At 38.8% G+C, this 23607-nt stretch overlaps 1 protein-coding gene across 5 annotated transcripts; it reads right to left on the bottom strand.

Annotated features, from left to right (window-relative positions):
• Positions 1-139: 139 nt before the first annotated feature.
• ANAPC7 (anaphase promoting complex subunit 7) lies at positions 140-20003 on the bottom strand. Of its 5 annotated transcripts, none has more exons than XM_070475203.1 (12): positions 19800-19865; positions 19118-19184; positions 15775-15961; positions 13335-13454; positions 10119-10230; positions 9716-9869; positions 8893-9035; positions 7195-7312; positions 6401-6597; positions 3883-4107; positions 2683-2833; positions 140-979 (listed from the first exon to the last, which is right to left on the bottom strand). In XM_070475203.1, the coding sequence occupies exons 2-12, from the start codon at positions 19123-19125 to the stop codon at positions 790-792; spliced, it is 1605 nt and encodes a 534-aa protein (XP_070331304.1). In that variant the 5' UTR covers positions 19126-19184; positions 19800-19865; the 3' UTR covers positions 140-789. The 5 variants fall into 5 exon arrangements, with proteins under 5 accessions (XP_070331304.1, XP_070331305.1, XP_020738214.2 ...); XM_070475204.1 differs by lacking the exon at positions 19118-19184 and adding an exon at positions 17763-17792 and having other exon boundaries at positions 19800-19864; XM_020882555.2 differs by lacking the exon at positions 19118-19184 and having other exon boundaries at positions 19800-20003.
• Between the last annotated feature and the right edge of the window lie 3604 nt (positions 20004-23607).

The raw sequence follows: 23607 nt of genomic DNA, 5'->3' as shown, positions 1-23607 counted from the left end.
ATCCTTCTGGCTCCCAACACTCTGGGAAGAAAAGGAGTCTATTTATGGCAAATAATTCTACGGCTGAATCAATGCACTGTAAACGAGAGACCAAAAAAAGAATCTATAAAGGGCTTCCATTCTGATCAACCCAACACCATTACTGTACAAAAAACAGTTTTATTAATTACCCCAACTGCGCTTCTGTTCATGCTCTCGGTCACACTTGTTTCTCAGACTCAGCCCAGGCTCACAGGCAAGTTACCAGGTTAGCAAATCGGAAACTGTTCTGCAAAACAGCAACTGTCAGCTTAAGGCATTACTAACATTGCAGAAGGAAGCAAGGTTACTAGGGAAGTTTGGACTACTCAGGATGATGATTTCTGGGACAGGAAACCCTCCCTGAAAGGGCCAGCCCATGCTGCCGCCGGGAGATGACTCTTGCTCTGGATGACAGGTCGCCCCTTTAAACCCATCCACAGTATCACAGACAAAACACTGTCTAGTCCTCGAGCTTTCAGATTTTGAAACAAAAAGCACTCTGTCCCAGAAGCCCCGACACGTCCATGGGCCTCTCAGAGCACTCACTTGGTCCTCCCTGGCAGGAGCAGGGGAGGATGGAGGGCTGGTCAGGCTCAGTTTTTAAAAATGAAGTCACTACTAGAAATATGGAGTAAGGGGCAGGGACCCCTGCTGCAATCACATGCTGAATCATTGTCCTCCCAGAGAGCGGGCTCCTACAGGTTCCTTCAGTCCACGGAAGTGCTCAGAGCAGGGCAGGCCAGTGTGGCCTCGGAGCTGCTGCCTGCCTCACTGCATGCCGAACCACTGCTCCTGGTCAGCCCACTGGGCCGCCTCACTGTCGCTGCCCTCCAGGTCCCCTTCTTCCCCACTCCCTTCCATGTCGTCCACATCCTCCTCCTGAGTGGCATCCGTGGGACTCTCCTCCTTCTCCATCTTCTGCATCCCCTCTAGAGACTTCTGGTCATTGGGGTCCAAACTAGGGGACAACAAAACAGAGGAGAGGCCTGAATCTCTGCCTTGCTTCTTGCTGGCTGATGTGTCATCTCCCTGGTATGGCAGTGAAATGACCACCCAGTCACAGAGAATCTGCTAATGCCTGGCCTCTCCAAACAACTCCAGTTCCATAGGCAGGATTGAGGGAGTCCACCACTAGAAGTGAAAAAGGCGTCTTGTCCTAAGTTTTAGATTCTCAATTTGAATTTTCTCCATATAGTTCTTTTTTTTTTTTTTTTTTTCATATAGTTCTTAAATTGTTTCACACCTATAACCCCTAGCATTCTGCCAGAGGAAGATACTAGATAAATGAAAAAGCAGCAAGCAATCATTAACAGAAAAATTCAAATATAATTTAACAGTATGGGATTTCTAAGTTACAAGGTTACAAAAAATACTTATTTTTCTGTGCGTTAAAATTGTTTCATGTTCTTACAATTAAACATATCAGCATTTCAGAAGGCAACCAAAACCATCATGCTTACCATGAACCAGATTTGTCAACTCCTAGGTTAGACCCCAGGACCCAAAGTTACCCCTACCTGGGCATTTGACTGGAGGAGCTAACAGTACCGCATATGTCCAAACCCTCAAAGTTCAGAGGGTCCAGAACATATATTTTACTTGGTTCCTAAGCAATCTTTCCTCTTGCCTTTGTGACCATCACTGAGGCCAGCTGACGTTCAATCTCTAGCAAATCCCACCTCTATATTTTAGTTTCTCATTTATTTGCTTCTGGGCTTTCAAAAAGCAGATGAAATGCACGTTGGAATCCTGTTCCCACTTATGTAACTGTAGATGATCTGTATCATCTCTTCTCTGAAACCTTCCATACAGCTCTCACCCACACCCATGGATTCCCACCCTCTGCACTCCCACCTTGCCTTCTAGAGATTGCTTTGAAAGCACTCAGCACATGGTATCTATTAGCCTGAACATCTGAGATTGTGAGCTCCCGGAATCACAGCATCCCCAGTGGTTACTGAGATGCCAAGCACATGAGTGGTGCTCAACTGCTGAACAAGTAAATGGATGTGATCAGACTCCATTAAAGACAAGCCTTCACCATAACTTTATAGACACACAGACAATCCTCAAAGAAATCACTTCTGTATTAAGCAGTAAGAATACCACTATTTATTTAGTATTTACTATGTACCAGGCACAGTGCTAAGAGCTTTACATGAAATAATCATTTAATCCTCATTTAATCATTTAATACCTAATAAGGTAGATAGATATATAGACAAGGAAATTTGTTAGTAACTTCCCAAGATAACAGGTGGTAAAGGTAGTATTCTTCAGAGCTTAAGTTCTTAACTACTACAGTGGATAGAAACATGGGAAAGTACTTACAATACGCTGATTTGAAAAAGCAGAATATAAAATATATACTACGTATAACCCTATAAAAATATGTATATGTGTTGGCAAGGCCAGGAAGATGATCTACACAAATGAAAACAGATGTTATATGTGGCTGGTTATGAGTGAAACAGTTCTTTAATGTTGTTACTATCACTTAAGACTTTAGAAGTCATAAATTAACAAACACTATCATTACTATTATTACTGTGTTTTCAACCGTGGGCACAGAGTGTGTGTGTTTCCAAAACTCCTGTTACACTGATCCCTGCCTCCTCTACCCCTCATGACCTTCCCCCCCATGGGAGGCTAAGTGCCTACCTTAGTGCTATACTATACTGGTCCATTGCTTCCTGATACTCATTGACAGCTACAAGGAAATCTCCTAGGATCCGATGCAGGACACAGTCACTCTGATTAGCTAGTGCATTCCTCAACAAAGCAATTCCATCTTCATATTTCTGTTCTCTGCCTGAAAAGAAAAAGACCCTCATTTTCCTACTTACACATTTCAAAATATATTCCCATTTGCAAGTCATATACATATAACCACAAAAATGATCACAATCCAAATATCTATTTATAGATGTCAAGAGAACACTGGTGTGGCAGGAAATAAGAACAAGCTCATTTGAATCCCTATTCCATTAGGAAGTCAGCAGTTTGAGTTGATTTTTAAAAACTTATACCTTTCCAATGGTTCAAAGGAATCAGTTCCTCAGGCCATCCCTAAATGAATGTGTGAGCAACTGTTAAAATAATTTTACGAAAGTGGTCTGTTTGAAGTTTCTGTCTACTCTAGATTGAAATTTGGTAATTTTTGTTGTTCAGAAAATTATTCATGTAGCCTATCATGTCAAATTTATAGGTATGAAATTGCTCAGTATCTTTACATAATTCTGTTTTATACAGGTTTTCTAGTTTTAATCATAATACACTAATTTTTTATTGGCTTCACAGGGTTCATTTATTTCCATATAGAAAAATAATACTTTCCTTTTCCAAAACCCAGCATTTAGTTGTACCAATGAAGCACAGTATGTATTTTCCAATTGGTACTTTTAGGTTAAATAAAAAAAATAAATAAAAATAAAAACTTATACTTAACCAAAGTTCATATAAAAAGCCAAAATGGACTTTATTTGCCAAACTAGCTCAAACTCAGTTCCTCACAAATCAGGATTTAAAAAAACCAAGGCTGAAAGGGAAGTAACAGGAGAATCATGATGGGTTAAAACCAGTTGTATTCAGCCCAAATTAGTTCAGGACAAAGTGAGCTGAATAGGTACTAACCAAGTATAGCTGGCTTGAGCCACTCCAGAAGTAATTCACTGCCAATCCAAGAAGGTCTAAGCCAATTAAGTTTGGTTGTGCTAAGTATAAACCAATTCAAATAGGCTCAGACCGACTGCAAAAGCACACACCTGTTTGGTCATCTGTAACCAACTGGGACTAGAGAATCCAACTGGACTCAGGTTTTACACAATTAACTAGGAACAGGGAAGTAAGCAAGATACTTACTAAGCAGTTCTGCTTTTTTCACCACAGCCTTAATGTAATCCGGCCTTTGCGTCAGGGCTTTATCTAATAAGGTTTTGGCTTTCTCCTGTGTCACCGGGTCTTCAAGACAAACAGTGGCTAAAAGGGTAAGGGTCTGTGCATTTGCTCCTAGAGTTTTGTAAACATTGTTAGCCATTACCATTGCTTCACGAATACTGTTGGAGGCTAAGTAACATTCGATGAGACCTGAAAAAATATAACACAGAAAGTTCAACCACATTACCATTCCAAGCCATGCTTCCATTCTGACAGCCTTCCAAACTGCAAACCTTCAGTTTCAAACAAAAGGCAGGTCAGGGGAAGACTCTGATGGTGAGATCAGACTGAAGGGCATGTTAATGAAACAGCTAAGAGGTGCTCTTCCCAAGAGCACTTGATAAATGTAGAAAAAGCCTGTAGTGCAAACACACCTTTAGTGAAGGAAACAAATATGCATAAGTAAACCAAAGCATGTAGCCAGCTCAGCTGACTGTCAGAGGAACAAATGTGACACTACTCATTAATTGATACTGTGAAAAGATGAGGTTTCCAACAAAACCCAAGGTCTTGCTGCCTTTTAACAAGCTGTTAATTTCCAGCACTGCTCAGGTCACCTTTAGTCCTAAATTTAAGGGGGAGGGTTCCTATTGTTCACCTCTAAAAACTGAAGAAACTAGGGGGCAACCTAGGGTCTCCCTAAACTGGATGAAAAGGGCTTATCACAGAAATCAAACACACTGAGACTGGTGGCTCCGTCTTTACACCCACAGCAAGAGGCTGATGCTCCATGGGGACATTTCAACAGTCAACTCTCAAGTCTTCATGCCAAAAAATTGAAGAGAACAGAGGAAGTACTCTTTGGTACAAAGCACTCATCAAAACAGAAAAACAGCTTAAACTCCAAACCCACACACTCTCTGGCAGATTTTCTCTGTATACACTCCTCCACCCTAGTGGCATTTATAACATTTGTGCACATTCTACCACACACTACAGTTACTTAACTAGAAATTACCTAACTCTTAAGGGCAACATGGTGGACTATGGAATATGGTTGGTTGTAACTAGTTGAATAGTTTTACTTTCCTGCTAAAGCCCCATAGGAAATTCAAAGGGAAATGTTAAGAACACACTTCACCCTTAATCCAGGGCCCCCATCAGTAAAGGGAGCTCAGTTAAAGGCTGCAAGATGCATCAGACGGCATTACCTAGTCACCCTGATCCAAACCTCCAAATGCGAGCTTGAGTGAAGTCATCTCATAAAGCTTCACAGGCCAATTGGGGAAAAACTTGAACTATCCTGTGTTCAGCCACTCACTTGGGTAATGGGAGATACTCGACTGCATTCCTGGGCTCTTGTGAGACAGGCGAACAGCAGAAGGGAGTTAGTGTGATAAAAGCAACTGGAGGATAGGGAAACTACAGTTTTAGGATCAAGAGTTTAACCAGAAACCAAAAGCTTGGCTTGCTGCAGTTTCTTTTAAGAACAAATCCACAAGCAGCATAGATCTCTAGGTATCTAAGCAGATTTGTTTTTCACTCCAACTTCCAATTTTCTTTCTTTTTTTAATCTTTCTTTCTTTTTTTAATCTTTTGGCCATGCTTCAAGGCATGGGGAATCCTAGTTCCCTGACCAGGGATAGAACCCAGGTCCCTGCACTGGCAGGGCAAAGTCTTAACCACTAGACCACTAGGGAAGTCTCCAAATTGTAATTTTTATTTCTCAAATTTGAACTCATCTTTCTGTAAGAGCAAATCACTCCTAGACTCCTGGGTTTATTTTTAAATTCTTATAAAAATATGCTTTGGAGGAACTGCATCTTGTAAGATCTATTTTAACGTCTGTGACTGAGTCACCAAATGCTGTTGAAGCTGGCACAGCTTTGAACTCCTAGGGTCAGTTCACACGAACCTAAAATAGTACGTAACAAAACAAAGCTTGACCCTGATGAGGCCTACTCTGGAGGTCACAATGAACTGACCAGTTCCCACAACCAACACTGACATATGGATGTAGAGTTATCCTATGAGTAGTATTTCTGGCCCAAGGTAAGACAACTGTAAAAAAATAAAGACATACCAACCAATCCAGCACAGTGCTGGCACAGAGATTCACATCAACAAGTGAGCCACATCTGAGAAACAAAACAACAAAAAAACCACCAAAACTATACCCTCCCCAAAAATCAGAAACAAAAAAATAAGAAAATGAATTACAAAAGTATGGAGTGAAAAGTCCAGCCCTAAATAGATGTGTAATGCCTAATGAAGTGGTTCCCAAATGTCTGCATGTTGGCATTACCTGTGATCATAAAAAAGTACTGACGCTTCTAGCCCAAGAGCAAATATTCTGACTTAAACAGTACTGAAATGACCTAGCATCAGGTTTTTTACCCCCAGAGGACTCCAATCTGCAATAGAGTTTGGAAATTGCTGACCCAACAAAACCTTCCATCTGAGTGCCACATCTACAGATCCACACCATCTATAATTATCTTACCTTCATAACAATCTAAGCGACAAGGTGCAAGACGTATAGCCTCCCGAAAGTGGATTATTGCTTCCTGGACTCTGCCCATGTTTCTAAGTGCTGCTCCCTTAAGTAGCAAAGCTTGAACACTGTTACTGTTCAGCTGAATGGCCTTGGCTCCTAAATAGAGGGCTCGAGAATAGCGTTTGCTATAGAAGCTGTGACACCTGGAAGAAAACACAATCAAAGTTATCTCAAAGAAGACCATAAATAAATTTCATTCGAAAGGAAAAATCAAAGAGACGGCCTTCTACATGATCCTTACTACAAACCCCTTACAACTTTAGTGTAAGATGTTAGTGAAAAAAAAAAAAAAAACAGAACAAAAATCTACTGAATATTTATTTTTAAGGGTGAAATCTTGATATGGAAGGGAAAATTACAAAAAAAAAACCAATCTGATGATCTGGATGTGTTATCAGATCAGAGACATTCAGAGAATTTGTTAAGCAAGGTCAATAACAAAGCAGCACAGCTCCTGGCCTGCTCACTGACGGCTTCCTGTGAGCAGGTCCAGAAGTAAGCATGACGTATTCACTCAATAAACACTTACCCCACAACGCAGGGGTAGTATCCTCATTTTCCAAATGAGAAAACAGACCGAGAGAAATGATGCATCCAGAGTCACAGACAGACCATGACTTGAATTCAAATCTGATTATTCTTTAAACCAGTGCTTTCAAATCTATATTCTATTTAGGTGAAACCACAATTTCCTAAACAATCTACTAAAATTGGGGAGAAAAGGGAATGTATAAACATACCCAGAGACCACCCAGGGTTCTGCATGTTGGTCAGAAATATTAAAAAGGCGGCAGCCAAGGTTCTCCACATCCTCCAGCCGCCCTTCTCGTGCCAGGAGGTAGCCATACACATCCATTCCTACAGAGGAAGATGCTCATTAAAGCAGCAGGGGTCTTTTCTAACGGAGCTACAACCTTCATCAGAGCCCACACAAGGGCTTCTCAGGGTCTGAGCCCTCTCCGATATCATAAGCTCCTCCCACCAGCATTCCCATTTTCCTACAGAATGACTATTAAAAAGACAAAGCACATACAAAAGTAAAAATAAATAAATAAAAATAAAAAGCAAAGGAGTAGAAGGACCTACCTCACAATTTGAAAGCCTGTAATTTTCAGGAACTATTTGTCCCTACATCCTGTGGCATGATAATACAGCCATAGTTATCCTAACACATAACCAGAAAAGGCCCAAAAAAGCATCAAATTAAGTTCTCTCTTCCAAGAAGTCTAGACACAATCAGGAGTATACACTTAATATGCCAGTTAGTCTCAGAAAAAAGCTAGTCTATTCTAGAAAAAGCCATCCAGTTCTTTCTGGAGCCTATTTCATTTAAGATCATCCCCCTGCCCTGCCCCCACCCTACCCCTCTTTATTCTCATTTATGTTCTATTTAAAAAAAAAAAAAAGACCTTAGCTCACTGTCACCCATCTCTTACCACCATTCCCCTCCATTCCTTACTATTCCTTCAGATTCTCAAGAAAATGTCTCTTAAACCAAATTACTGCAACATTCCCTGCTGGCCCCTGGACTCGGGTCTGAGCTTCCAATCTTAAGTAGCTGACTACTGTCAGGCTAGTACTTCTAAAATGCCATTTTCACCATGGGCACAGGTAGTTTGGTAAAGAGGAGTAACACTGGGCAGTAACACTGAGCAAACAAATTCATCTTTCTGAATCTGTTTCCCTATCTACATGCTTGGGAAGGTCCCCTCCCTGCTCTGTCATTCTTGTGGCTTAAGAGTCTACAGCACTGTTTATTGTCACAAGGCCATATTTTTCTGATGACCATTTTTGGGCCTTTGCAAGCAGACTTCTGCTTATTTATGCAACGTTATTTCCCATCACTATTCCTGCACACATTTCCTTCACTCACTGCCAGTCACCAGACAGCCATCCTTTGGATGTACAGATCTGCTAAGCTTCCCAGTAGGTCCACACTATCTCTGTGAACCTGTGGCTTACCTCTTCAGCAGCAGTCTTCTTTTACATCTTTTTTTTCATTGTTGTTCACTTCTAATTACTTCTTTTAATCATCTTATGACTTTCTTAATATCTGTTCACTTACTCCTTTTTAAACTAAATTTAAGGACATAGTGAACCTAAATTCCCTAAAAGGAAATTATGATTCTGGGGATGCCATCCAAATTCTCAGTCAGACACATCATAAATTTATAAATCATAAAAAAGGGCTGTGATCCCTCCCCAAAGAAAAAAAGTCAAGTAATGGTCTGTGGGGATATGACACCTGAATCCAAGCAAAAACAACTGCTCAAAATGGAATTACCCAAGTGTTAAAAGATACTGTCAGGACCTTAAAAAAAAGGCTACTAGAATACATTTTATGAAAAGCTGTTATCAGAAGACCATGCTACATCTTCTCCCTATCTTCTGATTTGACCCTGTACAGTCACCTCCATCCTGTCCCAAGAATTACTTACCTTTTATCAGATACGGATCCAACATCTGTGCCTGTTCAAACTTGAGGACAGAGTTTTTATTGTCTCCAGCTCTGAAGTACAGATCTGCTAAGCTTCCCAGTAGGTCCACGTTATCTCTCAACAAGGACTTTTTCTCTAGTGAACTTTAAAATATTAAACATGAACCTTAAAATATATCTTAAGTCTCTTAGTTGTTGAATCTGGGTGATGGGCAAATCTTACATAATTTTATGTAAGATTTTTCATAATGAAAGACTTTAAAAACAAACCATGTAACTAATTTTCTTAATTCTGAGCTTGTAACTTAAAGTTATACAAGATAGGATAGTAAATACACAGAATAAAGCAGAAATCTCTCTCATTACCTAGAAAGAACTTTCTGGTTGCAGTTTTTCAGAAGATAATATACAATGTATAGTGTTAAATATAATATCAAAGTAATAGCTATTTATTACTCAACCAAATGACTCGGCCTAATACAAGTCCCACTCTGATGACCTTGGACTTTATCTAACTAGAAAGAAAAACCCCAGTACTGAGGCAACCCAGGTCAGATGGTGCAAAAACTAAGCTTCTAGGGCATCCAAAAAGATGTTCTTTCAGGTTCAAGTATGACACACAGAGTTAAACTTGGTCCAAGTTTACATTTAATAAAAATTATTACATCTGGGGCCACTGAGTACATTAAGAGATTAACAAAACCCAGGGACAACAGGCTTTAACAACAAGAGATAAGCATCTCATTTCTCCACGTTGCTAATTTAGATCCATCAGCTTCCATATAAGGGTCCCAAGAATATTAAACTAACTTTGTGGTTCTCACCAAATGGTATTGATTGCTCTCGAATTGTCACCAACATGCACAAAAGCATAGGCTTTGATCCACACAGAAAGCCAATCCAAGTTAGGCACAGTCTGGATCACATTCATTGTCATTGATGCCACCTCTGCACCTTTTACAGAAAGAGACAGCAAACCTAATCCAACAGAAAGCAGGAGAAAGGTGAGCCATAGCATCCTTCTACAATGCAAGCAGCTGCACTTTTCCTAGGCTAAAGCAACCCTATCCCTATTTTAAGATGCATATGACAGAACTCCAGTATTTTTTCGCAGTGAAAGAATACACAGCAGTAGTAACCTAAATTATTCTAATGTACAGCCAAGATTAAGAACCACTATCTTAGAGAGTAAACACTCCATGAAAATAGGGGAAGAATGACCTGTACCTAGAATCGCATCAAGGGCTAATGGACACTGCCTCAGCACTTCCTTATAGCTGGTGACTGAAGGTCGCTCCTGACCAGCCTTCTTGTACAGGTTTGCCAACATCATGTTTATCTGCAGTAAAAACAAAAGATAATAAGGTAAGTATTTAAAAATAAAATCTTACCATCAATAAGCTCTGATTTTCATTATTAGCTATTCTACTTTTTACTGACAAATCTACCCAAGGCCCTGTGGAAACAAAGTGCAACCCCACTCTTCAAACAGAGAGGAAATTACTACCTTTGCTTTTCTATGTCCTCCCAGTACCTCCCAAATTCCTCACACTTACCCAACCAAAAGGCCCAATAATATCTGGACCAAAGATGCTGCCTCTGGAAGTGGAAGTAACATTCATTTGAGAAATGTTACAGAATTCTTGATTTTTAAAACAGAAGATGAACTATGTTAAATATGTTTGTTTACATATTTTATTTTTTAAGCTTAATATCACAGTATAAGAAAGTAAGGAAGTCTTAACAAAGCTAGCTAAAAAAGATCAGATGAATTTTCCCCAAAAAGAAAATGATGGACACAGAAGTAAAACCTCTGACTCCTCTCTGACAATTAGTCTAGCAGCTAGACTCTAGCTTTTCTAATGCTTAAAGCTTTGACTCACAGGTATTGTCTGACTCAAAAAAACATTACAAAAATCAAACTCTAACTGATCTCCAGAGGTGACAATGATCCAGAGATTAGCTTTATTATTTAAATCTAGTGAATGCATTTTTAGCACAACTCAAATATGTAACTCAGTCTGGGCAGGGGGTGCAGGACAACTTCCTAAAAATGCAACAGGGAAAATTTGAGAAAACCTAAAAGTTCCAAAGAATACAGAAGTTACAGAGAAGAAATAAATGATATTAATAGTACAAAAAGTACACAATATTCCAATTTAAAATTAATAGATCTTAAATGGAACACAATGTTTGCCAGATCATTAACCTAAGAAAGCAGTCAAGGGCACAAAAGAAAAAAAGCCAATCCCCAATCTCTTCAATTATCTGTAGCTTGGTATGCCAGATATTTACTCAAAAAATTACTCTGAAGATGAAAAACATCTGTTCCAATTATGAACTCACAGTATATAAAACAATCTAGTATGGCATTAATCCATACTGATTCAATGAAATAATGAAATACTAGAAATTAAACTATTTTTTATTTGGCCTCAGATTTTCCATTTTAGGCTATGTTGAAATGCAAAAAAAAAAGGTACTTAAAGGAAAACTCCAGTATTGGTGTCAATACTTGAAAAAAATAAAATTAAATTTAAAATCCTTTCTTGACTGCTTGTTATTAACAAACTATGACTGACGGGCCTTCTATCTCAACAAATATTAAAAATTCCCTTTAAACTACCTGACACTTTGAGTTTTAAGAACTACCTAGTTAGAAAGTCAATTCTTTTTAAAAACAGAGCCTTACTTGGGGACATCATTAAAGTTGCATTCCACCAGTTATAAATATAAGCAGTCATCATTTTCTAAAAACTGAGTGACAAATTGTTTCTTGGTATGTTTCTCTTAAAAGCTGAAGAGTTTCCAAGACATAATAATCTCACACTGGAATTTTCCTTTAAAATGTGAAGGAATGTGTGGCGGTGTTTACCATACATTAACAGACGTTCATTTAGACGTATTTTGACTCACTTCCTTGTCCTTTACACAGACTGAGAAGCCAGTTAACTCCCTAACGGACAAGAAAGAAAAACTGTAAATATTATAGGTTTATGTTTGAGGCACACATCTTCGTTTGCTCCTGGCTACAACAGCTCTATGAAGGCTATGTACTCCTATCGTATGTGGACTCCTCTAGTTCTTCCTAAAATGACAACCGTAAACACCAAAGTGTTGGATACCACAAGGCTCACTTTCTTGGCCATTACTCATTTTAAAAAATGCCCCCAAACTCCCTCAAGTCATTAAGAAGAAATTATGGAATGTTTCCAATAAGATAAGGAATAGGTATCCTTCAAAGCTTACAATCAAAGCAGCATTTTCCAAAGACACTCTTCATATATACAAAAAAATTATCCTTAGGCTAAGACTTTCATAGCATATCAGAATATAATTAAGTATACAGTGCCCAGATTATTGTGAGGCAGGTTAGTCTATAATATACTTACAAATGTTTTAAATAACAATTATCACCATAAAATATGAATAGCTTAATTTTTAAAATTCAGAAAATATTAAATAAATTTTCAACATGAGGAGATGCTTAAACATGTTCTCATCAAGTGTGATTGATTACTTTTAAAACTCAGTAACACTTGAGTGAAAAAAACACTAAATACACCTGGTCCCTACTGCTTATAATTCCTTTTCTTTTAATGGCAGGAAGATGTGCATTATACCTATAAAAGTTCCTATTGTTAACTACACTGCACAGTTTTTCAGTGAAGAGAGGAAGGTAGGTGACATGAAAGTATGTGTTAGAATATTAAATAATGATGTGAATTCACTCCTAACAGCTAAGATTTTCATTGTTTTTCTAAACTGGACTTCAAAGAAAACCTGTAATCAGATGCCTAATATAATAGTCCTTATAAAATAATACTTTAAAAAGTATTCTCACATACATGAACTTAGTTTATACCAGGGAAAGTATTATTATCCTCAATAAGGAAAAAAGTAAAGCCAGATTTTTAACTTGCCCAAGTTCACACTACACGCTGCTTGTATGCCCTAAATGCAAAGACAAGAAACTAGATCTTTTGATTTCAGCTGAAGGTGTTCTATATACGATTATTGCCAGATAAAACACAAATACTATTCTACACACAAATATGTACAAAGAATCTTGAAGTCTTAATTCTGAAAATAAAAGGAATGCACATTATCAAATGGGTATACCTACAGAATGCAAAAAATGAGATTCTTAAAAAGTATTGTTGCTACCTCGAAGTATATTGCAAATCATGTTTCCTACAATAAGAAAAACAAAATAACTAAACACATGTAGTACTCTCCAGCTACCATTTTCCTCAGTAGAATTTTCAGGGTCTTATAAGAAAAGTCACTCCTCTCTCTAAACAGGGAGAACAGGGGAACAAAGTGGGAATCAGAGACAAGGTTTGTAAAATGTTCAGACGCAGTCCCTGAAAACACAGAGGAAGACAGCTGGAAGGACTGGGGAAGAGAAAAATATGTAACCAAATTGTTAATTCAACTTACTTTGGGAGTTCTTTGTCTTGAAGGGATCCCATCAAGTATAGCAATGGCATCTTTATCTTGTTTTAGCATTGTATAACATTCAGCCATTTTGTATTTTACTTCAATTTCAGATGGAAGACACTTAAGAGGAAATGAAAACATCTCTTCAATATTACTTCAGCAGTATGGCAGTTCTTCAAAATGCTAAACATGATTACCATATGACCCAGTAATTCTGCTTCTGTGTATACAGCCAAGAAAACTGAAAACATGTCCACACAAAAACCTGCACACAAATGTTCATAGCATCATTAATGAGAAAAAGCACAAACAACACAAATGCCCACCAACTAATGAACAGTTAAAATATGGCACAGCCACACAATGGAATATTATTCTGCAACAAAAAGGAATAAACAATTGCTTCTTTATTATGTGCATTAATATGGATCAACCTTGAAAACATACTAAGTAAAAGCAGCCAGCCACAAAAGGCCACATATTGCATTATTCCATTCATATGAAAGGTCCATAATAGGTGAACCCACAGAGGCAGAAAGGTCAGTGATTTCCAGGGGCTAGAGAGATAAAGAACACAAGGCTTTTCTAGAGGGATGAAAATGTTCTGGAATTAGACAGTGGTGGTAGTTGCACAATTCTGTGAAAATATTAAAACCCGTGAACTGTGAATATTATGTTGTAAACTGTATCTCAATTTTTAAGAAAACTACTTCAAGATTAAGTAAGGTTTAGCATAGTGCTTAGCATACAGAATGCCCCCCAAAATTACTTCTATGAATTATTCTATGTGGATAATACACATGACTTTCATTCAGGGTCAGAAAACAATTCCTGGCAATCAGCTCTTTAGTAACCAAAAACATAGGCTCTACATAAAGAGAAATAAAACAAGAGAAAAATGTATAGGTGCTTAAAAAAAAAGCAATTATATTACTTTGTCTTTTTTTAATGTGGAAAAATACAGAACATGATTCATAATTTCACTTCAGTTCATTCTACTGACATTCCTTTCAAATGTAAATTGCATGTATAATTTAAGACAGGTTCAAAAAATAAATAAAGACAGGTTCAAACTCAAAGTCAAGGATCCCCCCCTCTCTAAAGTTTTGTTAATTTTCTTCACACACACATGCTAAATTTTCCATGTATATTATCCACATATATTTGAGGCATATACCAGGATATATATCTATAAACTATTCCCTTTAGGTAATTCTCTGGCAGTCCAGTGGTTAGGACTCCACACTTTCACTGCCAAGAGGGCCAGGGTGGGTTCAGGTTCAATCCCCGGTTAGGGAACCAAGATCCCACAAGCAGCACAGTGTGGCCAAAAAATTAAAATAACTACCTTTAAACAGAAAGAGTAGTGAACACACTGCTTAAAAGCTTATTTACTAATATATACAGTCCTTTCCAAATCAGCGCATACACCACTATATTTCACTTCCTCAATATTCCCATTCATATCCCATCCTAGGGCAATACTATAACTAGATCCTACTGATAAACACTTTTGCTTGTAGTTTCTTACCATTATAAACAGTGCTACAGTAAGCAGCCTTACTTATATACCCTTGTAAACCTTTTGTGAATCAACTACTGCAATAAATATCTAGCAGTGGTATGACTGTCAAGTGGTAAAATTAGTTTTTTACCCTTCATTTATTTAATCATCAAGCAACCAAAACTAGTAAGAACGCGTAAGATTATTTCATATGAATTTCCCCAGGTATTCACAATCCTAAGATCTGACTGACATTTTCAAAGTGTACTTTCATTAAATTAAAAAAAAAAAAAACACTTTAGATTTTTACATTGTTTGTATAAAAGGGGGGAATAATGCGTGACTTTGGTTAGAGCCCAGATAATTCTATTTTTCAATTCATCCAGAATGAACTTTGTTTTTAGCCCTTTGTGCTTGGTTGGATGAATTCTTGTACCTAAGTGGTTTTTAACCTTTGTTTCTCCAGTCAGCTCCCCTTTAAAATTTTTTTAATTTATTTTTGGCTGTGCTGAATCTTCATTGCTGTGCGGGCTTTTCTCTAGTTGCAGTGAGTGGGGGGCTGGTCTCTAGTTGCAGTGCACAGGCTTCTTATTGTGGTGGCTTATCTTGTCAACCACAGGCTCTAGAGCATGTGGGCTAAGTGAGTTGCCGTTCCCGGGCGCAAGAGCACAGGCTCTATAGTTATGGTGTATGGACTTAGTTGCTCCGAGGCATGTGGGATCTTTCCAGATCAGGGATCGAACCCATTTCTCCTGCACTGACAGGCAGATTCTTGACCACTAAGCCAACAGGGAAGTCCTTAAAATTACTTTTTCTTAAAATTATTTTTTATTTTACATCTTCTACATCTAATCAGCAGTCTTTTAAATTCCTTCCACCTCTCCTGCTCTCAATACAAACAAACCAAAAACATATCACACATCTATCTCCAATTACCTGACTCTGTGGAGTGGATGCAGAATTTCCAGTTGAAGGTCTCACTTTTGAAGTTTTACTTAGGGCTTTCTTCTGCTGTAAAGCCATAGTATACTTACTCACAGCATTCCGATACTCCTTATCATGAAAGAGAGAATCTGCATGATACACCAAAAGCTGGTACTTCTGAGATGGGGAGAATAACTCACTAGAAAAACAAAGAAAGTATACCCCCTACATGGGTTATTTTGAAATGTCAGAAAGAACACCCTCCTTAGTGTCTACATAAGCCAAAAAACAAAGGCAATGTACTTTAATTGCTAGTCCCTAAAAAGAGGCAAGACTCATACTCCATGTTAATATGGTCAGCATATGTAGGAAACTGCCTTAAATTGTTGTTTTCCTCTACTTACTATGAAAACAATGATACCTCTAAATCAAATTCAGTAATACAGAGATATACAAAGAGAAATATTAACACAGCTGACCCTTGAACAAACAAGGCTTGAATTATAGGGTCCACCAATGTGTAGATTTCTTTTTTCAATAGCACACACTACAGTACTATATACCATCTGGGTTGAATCCGTGTATGTGGAACTGCAAACTCAAAGGAAACGCATACATAAACAGTCAAATATAAGTTATATATAGATTTTTTGACTGTGAGGATTGTCACCCCGACCCTCCTCTGAAAGTTGTTCAAGAGTCAGGTGTACATCTTTTCCTCCCCCTCGTTAACCAGAGCCCCCTTAAGAGTTAATACTCTCACATTAACATCAAATTTTCAGGGTAATACAAAGGAGAGCAATCATGACTTAATATTACCAAATACTGCCAAAGAAGGGTTAAAAAACTGGAAAAGAGAAACTCACCACTCTGAATCTTTTTTATGTAAGTGTTAACAAAAAGAGGTTTGGAAGGAATTTGAAACTCTTCAAATACTGAAGAAAATGGGAATACTGAAATACAGGAAAAGACTAGGACAAGCCAAAGGGACAGAGAGGAACAGATGAGAGGATTAGCCGTATTTGAAAGTAGTTGTTTTTCTCTCCGTAAGTAAATTTTACTGGGGCTTCCCAGGTGGCTCAGTAGTAAACAGTCCACCTGCCAAGCAGGAGATACAAGTTCAATCCCCTGGGTCTGGAAGATTCCTAGAGGAGGAAATGGCAACCCACTTCAGTATTCTTGCCTGGGAAACCCCATGGACAGAGGCGCCTGACAGGCTACAATCCACGGGGTAGCAAAGAGTTGGACACGACTTAGTGAGTAAACAGCAGCAGCAAGTAAACTTCACTAGCACTAGAAGATGACTTCCTTGAGTCTCAGGGGTTTAAGGACATAGTAACAGAACCAATACACTTCAGAATGTTCCCTTCAACCTTGAATACTGCTTGCAAGTGTTATAGGTGCCTAGAAGTGGCCACCAATCTTAATGGGAAACTTGGATTTTCAATCTCCAATCCCATCCCTCCTCTAGTTAAAATTTACATTTTTTCTTTGACAGGGACAAGCTACTGCCACTTAAAAAGAAAGAACAGTCCAAGAACTCTGTAGATGGTTAATTGCTCAGCAAATGAAGGATACTCAAGAATAGGTACCATGGATTAGTAACTGCCAAGGGCTGGGGCAAGTGGGATTGGTAACTACTAACAGATTTGGGGTTTCTCTGGGGATAATACAAATGCTTTAGAACAGACACTGGTGATGATTGTACAACTCTGTGAATGTACTTAAAACCAAAGAAATGTAGTCTTTAAAAGCGTGAATCTGATGGTATACAAATTTTATCTTAATAAAAAATAATTTTTAAAAAAGGATAGATAGGCTAAACACTGTATATAAAGTGACAAAGAAAAGTTAAGGATTGAAAGGTACAGTTCAGACAGTTGAGATCTATTCCAGCTATGACATTCTATTTAGGGAGACATAAGATTTGAAATAAAACAGTTGATTTGATAATACTACACTCAGAGAAAGCATTCAGATGTTTATATATTGTAACTTACATGACTACTTACTGCATCCACAAGTTATTTCTGAAATGATACATGAAAAACTGTTAATTTGTTGCCTCCAAAGAAGGGAAAAGGTGGGGCAAAGTTCAAGACTCCAGAGCGGACACTTATCTGTATACCCCTTCAGTACTGCTTTTTTTTTTTAAAAAAAATGGTACATATTGGAGATTGTCATAAACTTTAAAATATACATTGCTAAAGGTCAGAATTTAAACATCTCCTGAAAGTAGGAAGCAAACTGCCAGTTCAGCCTAATATAAAGAAGAATGGGCTAAATCTAATCAGAAGACCAACCTCCTTCTAATTAACCTGTAACATCTGAAAAATCAAGAATAATGACTGACCAGTGTATAAATTCCCAATGGTAGACATTGTATACTTTGACAAATCACTAAGAACCAGGTGAAAGGCTCCAGAATAAACAAAGAAGGCTGACAGAGACCAGGGCTCCTCACTGTCAACACTAAGTGGATGCTGGTAAAACGATGGGCCTCACATAGTGAGGTCTAAAAGCACACTAGTGGAAATCAAACAGGGAAAAACAGCTGCAACACAGTTAAGTGGCCCAGACAGCTTCCAGAGCAGGCCAAATGCAAATGGGTCCACACTGAGTAGATTATAATGCCACTTGACACAGTAGACTATGGAGGGTCAGAATGAGACTTTAGAGTCAGAAGGACCAAAATCCAGACATTGTGGCTCCTCCACCTACTAGATGTGTGAACTTGAACACCATGTTTCAACTTTCTGAGGTTGCACGCAGTTTCCTTAGCACATCAACAGGCACGCTGCAGACTTCATTAGGTGTTAAGAGGAAGAATACAGAAAAAAGAAGATAGAAAAGTTCCCATCACAAGAAAAATATTTTTCTGTAACTATGTGGGGTTGTTAAATGTTAGCTAGACTTACTATGGTGATCATTTCACAGTATTTACAAATAACAAATCACGTTGCACATCTGAGACTAATAAGTCAAAGATATCTCAAACAAACAGTGATGTATAATATACAACAGGGCAAAGGGATAGAATGCTGAGGGCTAGGGACAATTCTGACGGCCAGACAAGAGTTCTCTAGGAAGAATATCTGAGTTGAAACCCAGAGGGAGCTCTGAATTGGATTCCAAGCAGAGTGGTAAATGCAAAAGCCCTGAGCTTAGAACAACCTTGGGGTAACAGAAGAGCATAACCAGGGAAGGTGGAGTAGAGAGAGCAGAGTAGGTGAGACTGAGTCGGAGAGAGCTTTCTGGCTTTATAGGCCGTGGGAAGAAATTTTCATTTAAATTAAACACAACGAAGAAATTTAAGCAAAGGGGTGACAAGCAGTCAAAGCTAGAAATAACCCACCGCTTCATCCGCAGTGTGTGCTAAGTCGCTTCACTCGTGTCCGACTCTTTGCAATCCTATGGACTATCTGAAAACGTGAAAGGGTCACTGCGGGTCCTTAAAAACGCGCCACTCCCACCCAGCCTGAAGTCTCCCGTCTTCAGGTGTTTGCAGGAACAAGAAAGCAAACGCTACTGATACACTCAAGGGCAAAGAAAAATCAACCTCAGACATGAGACAAGGATCTAAAACAAAAAACTAAGTATTTTATTCAGAGGCCAGGGGACAAGGCTTCTTTGAGCCTGAGCGAGAGAGAAAACGTTCTTCGGCAAGAGAAGAGTCAGCCCAGAGAGGTGACTGTCGCTATGACCGGCGACAGTGCCTTAGCGAACCCTCTGCTCCCAACTTTCTGGAAATCTGAGCCAGGGTCATTCTCAGAGCCTCCGCCTTCAATTCTTCAAGCAGCCGCTAGCCGCATCTCCCGCAGGGAGCGCGTCCCAGCGCCCTGCACAACGCGGGGACCCGGAGAACTCAACTTGCGTTCCTAAGTGTGCTGCGCCCGACGAGGCCCTTGCTGACCTCGGAACGTCAGCCGAGAGCTCGCATCCGCTCCTTCCCGCCAATGCCCAGGCCCCCACAGTCCCCGCTCCCAAACCGGCGCCGCTTTCTCCAGAGCCCCAGGCCGCTCCCCGCCTCAACTCACGGGTTGTTATTACTCATTGTAAGTAACAAGCTGCTGAGGAGCCGCACGTTGGAGTGCAGCCCCGCGGCCGCCATGTCTCGCACATGGTCTATCACATTCATTCTGCCCAGGAAGGCTGCAGAGAGCGGCGGCGGCAGCGCGAAAAGCCGGCTGAAGCTCCTTGGGGAAAGAGTCCAAAATGGCGGCCTCACCGGGGTCCATCGGGTCTACACGCGGCCCCGCCCCCAGGGTAATAGGCAACTTCTGAAATGCCTGAGGAACAACAACAACGGTAACAAAAGCCTCCGTTCCTTCCCTGCCAAGTTCCCTCTGAGGTGGTACAGTTTGGGGTTTGTTTGTTTGTTTTTAGCAAAAGTTACATCATTTGAAAAAGTTGCAACCTTTCCTGAGGGCTTACAGGGGGCTGGGGACAAAAGGCACTTCAGGATCAACTGAAATTAGACTTTAAAATTAATTAAAATTTATTAACATTTATCATAAATAAAAATTAATATTCTAGTAAGGTGCGGAGGGAAACCCCCAACAGTTGGAATTAAATATCTTAATCAGGCGCCAGGGGCAGTCCTAACTGCTCTGACGGTCTCGCCCGAGCTCTAAGTGCCACGCCCCCTCCTCTCAGGTGTTGCGTGTGTCGTACCTGTGGGAGTCAGGCTTCGCTGTTTGGGGACAAAAGGGCGTTTTCCTGCCCTGTGAAACTAGTCATTAGCTCAGAGTGAATAAACAGCTGGTTGAGTTTTAGCCATCCTAATATGAGTGCAGTGTTATCTATTGCGATTTTAATTTGCCATTCTCTAGTGATTTGTGAAATTGAGCTTGTTCTCGTATGCTTTGCCACCTGTGCATCTTCTTTGGTGAAGTATCTGTACAGATTTTTTTGTCTGGTTTTAGTCGTGGGTTTTTGTTTTTTTTTTTTTTTTTTTTTTGGCTGCCCGGAGAAGCTTGTGGGATTTTCGTTTCCTGACCAGAGATTGAGACTGGGCCTTCAGCAATGAGAATAGGGAGTCCTAATCATTGGACCTCCAGGGAATTCCCAGGGTGTTCCTGGTCTTATTGTTCAGTTTTAACGGTTCTTTTTGTATTTTGGATAGCATCTCTTTATCAGATTTTATCAGAAAATATTTTCTAGTCTGTGGCTTTTCTCAGTCTCTTGACCACTCCTCTTTTAGTCTCAGTAATAGCCCTGAAATAAGATGACCAACAATAATGGTCAGAAGAGAATAGTGAAAATAGTTGGGAGTAGAGGGTGAAGTAGAAAAACATTGCTTTATTGCTTTGCCAGGCAAAGGGGGACACAGTGGGTTCCTGTCTGGAAAAACTGTGTCCCACTCTGGGAGGATTTGATGAATTTTTTTTTTTGGATGAGAAATTTTATAGCAACTATTCAGAGATGGGATTGCTGATAAGAACAGTGTGTGTACTCCTTTAATCTGGTCTCACCTAATCTTTTTTTTATATTTAATTATTTTAATGAGCATGTGACACTGTTAAGAAATAACCACAGAATTTTTCAAAACTTGTACACACCCACGCGTGTGTGCTCAGTTGCTAAGTTGTGTCCGACTCTTTTGCAACCCCATGGACTGTAGCCCACCACGCTCCTCTGTCCATGGATTTTCCAGGCAAGAATACTGGAGTGGGTTGCCATTTCCTTCTCCATGGTCTCACCTAATCTTAATGAGCGGCTCTGGTTCCTGGCCTCAGGTGGTCTTCTTTCGTATGAAGAACACTGACATCTCCCATTTGTTGGGTCTTAATTCTGGTCTCAGGACTTAAAAAAGCTCAGGTTCTTGATGTCTCATGGTAGAAAGAATTTAGTGAGAGACAAAGTGATAGGCAAAAAGTGGATTTATTCAGAGAAAAACATTCCACAAAGTGTGGGGGCCATCTCAGAAGGTGAGAGCAACTGGCTACACACCAATATAAAATAAAAAATAAAAAAAAAAAGAACTGCAAAGAAATCTGAAGCTTTCTTAAAAAAAAAAAAAGAAATCTGAAGCTTTCTTAATAAGGTAATCATTATCTTCAGAATCATACATACATTACATATGCATGTGGTATAATAATATTACTACCACTATAAATTAGTATAAAGCAAATTACAAGTATATTAATGATAACAGAAACCAAGATTTTCATTGAAAGATAAAAGAGAAATAAGATTTTAAAAAGTCAAGAGCAGCATTTTATTAAACTTTACCTAAATAATATCAATCAAATTTTTCATGAAAAGTAAAACTATTATACAGGACAAAAAGGTACTGTATTGATACTTTTTAATGTATTTTTAAATACATGTGGATTAGCAAAGAAATTTGAATAAGATACAGTTTCTGGCTCTGATCCTTAAATTCTGGAAACTTATCAATGACTGCTTATCAACTTATAATGACTAATCAATGATCATCTTTACATATTCATGTTTCATACACAAGGTAAACAGATTTGTCAATCATTGGAGCACAGCCATGAAAAGACATGGAGAAAACTTAAATGCATATTACTAAGTGAAAGAAGCCAACCAGAAAAGGTTACATTATGTATGATTCCAACTGTCTGACATTCTGGAAAATATAAAACTGGGGACAGTAAAAACATCAGCAGTTGCCAGGGATACAGGGAAGGGAAGAATAGGTGGAACACAGGGTATTTTTAGGGCAGTGAAACTATTCTATGTGACATTATGATGGAAGATACATGTCATTCATTTATCAAAACTCATAAGATGTATATTACCTAGAGAAACCTAAGGTAAACTATGGACTTCAGGTGATAATGGTAGAGTCATTTTTGTAACAAAAGTATCTAGTGTGAAATGCTGATAGTGGGGGAGGCTGTGCTTGTGTGGGGGCAATGAGTATATGGGAACTCCCTGTTAGGGGGACTGCTTGAAAAAATTAAACTTACCTAAAAAGAGGAAAGGGGATGGTGGTGTAAAAACTGACCTTCTCTGAGTATCAAACATGCTAGATACACCACTGTATCTAACACACTTAGAACAAAGGATGGCACACAGTAAGCATATATAAATGCTTGCTATTATATATTTTTCTACTGATACACTTGAAATATTTCATAATTAAAACCATATCTAAAAAAAACACCATATCTAATAATAGCAAAAAGTGGAAACAATTGAAATGTTCAACTGGTCACTATATAACCAAATATGGTATATTCATACAATGTAATCCTATTACATTGTAATAAATTAAAAATGAACAAGTTGCTGCTAACATGGATGAATCTCAAATATTAGGCTAAATGAAAAGTCATGCTAGATAAAAGAAACCAGACCAGAAGAGATAGCCAGAAAAGACAAACTGAAAGCAACAGAAGGATTTGTGGTTACTTGGTGGTGAGGGTGGGAACAAAAACAAAAGCCCATGGTCTTATGGAGCTGACATTCTGATGAAGAACAATAAACAATAACTAAGTAGTACAAATATTATGTGAGATGGTAATAAAATATACTCAATGTCTAGGATTTATTTTTAAATATTCCTGGGAGTGGAGGGAGATAGATGAAAAAAATTAGCAAAATGCTGGTATCAACTGAAATTAAGTGGCAGGTACATGGGAGTTCATTATGCTATTCTTTCAACTTGTATATATATTTAAAATTTCCAGGACTTCCCTAGGGGTCCAGTGGTTAAGACTTCACCTTCCAAGGCCAGCAGTGTGGTTTTGATCCCAGGTTGGGGAGTTAAGATCCCACACGCCTCAGGGGCAAAATACCAAAACATAAAACAGAAGCAGTATTGTAACAAATTCAATAAAGACTTTAAAAATGGTCCACATAAAAAAAAAA

This window comes from Odocoileus virginianus, chromosome 12, assembly GCF_023699985.2.
Source record: "Odocoileus virginianus isolate 20LAN1187 ecotype Illinois chromosome 12, Ovbor_1.2, whole genome shotgun sequence".
Classification (NCBI taxonomy): domain Eukaryota; kingdom Metazoa; phylum Chordata; class Mammalia; order Artiodactyla; family Cervidae; genus Odocoileus; species Odocoileus virginianus.
Note: the sequence above shows the minus strand (reverse complement) of the source record. Positions and strands in the feature narration are given on the sequence as shown.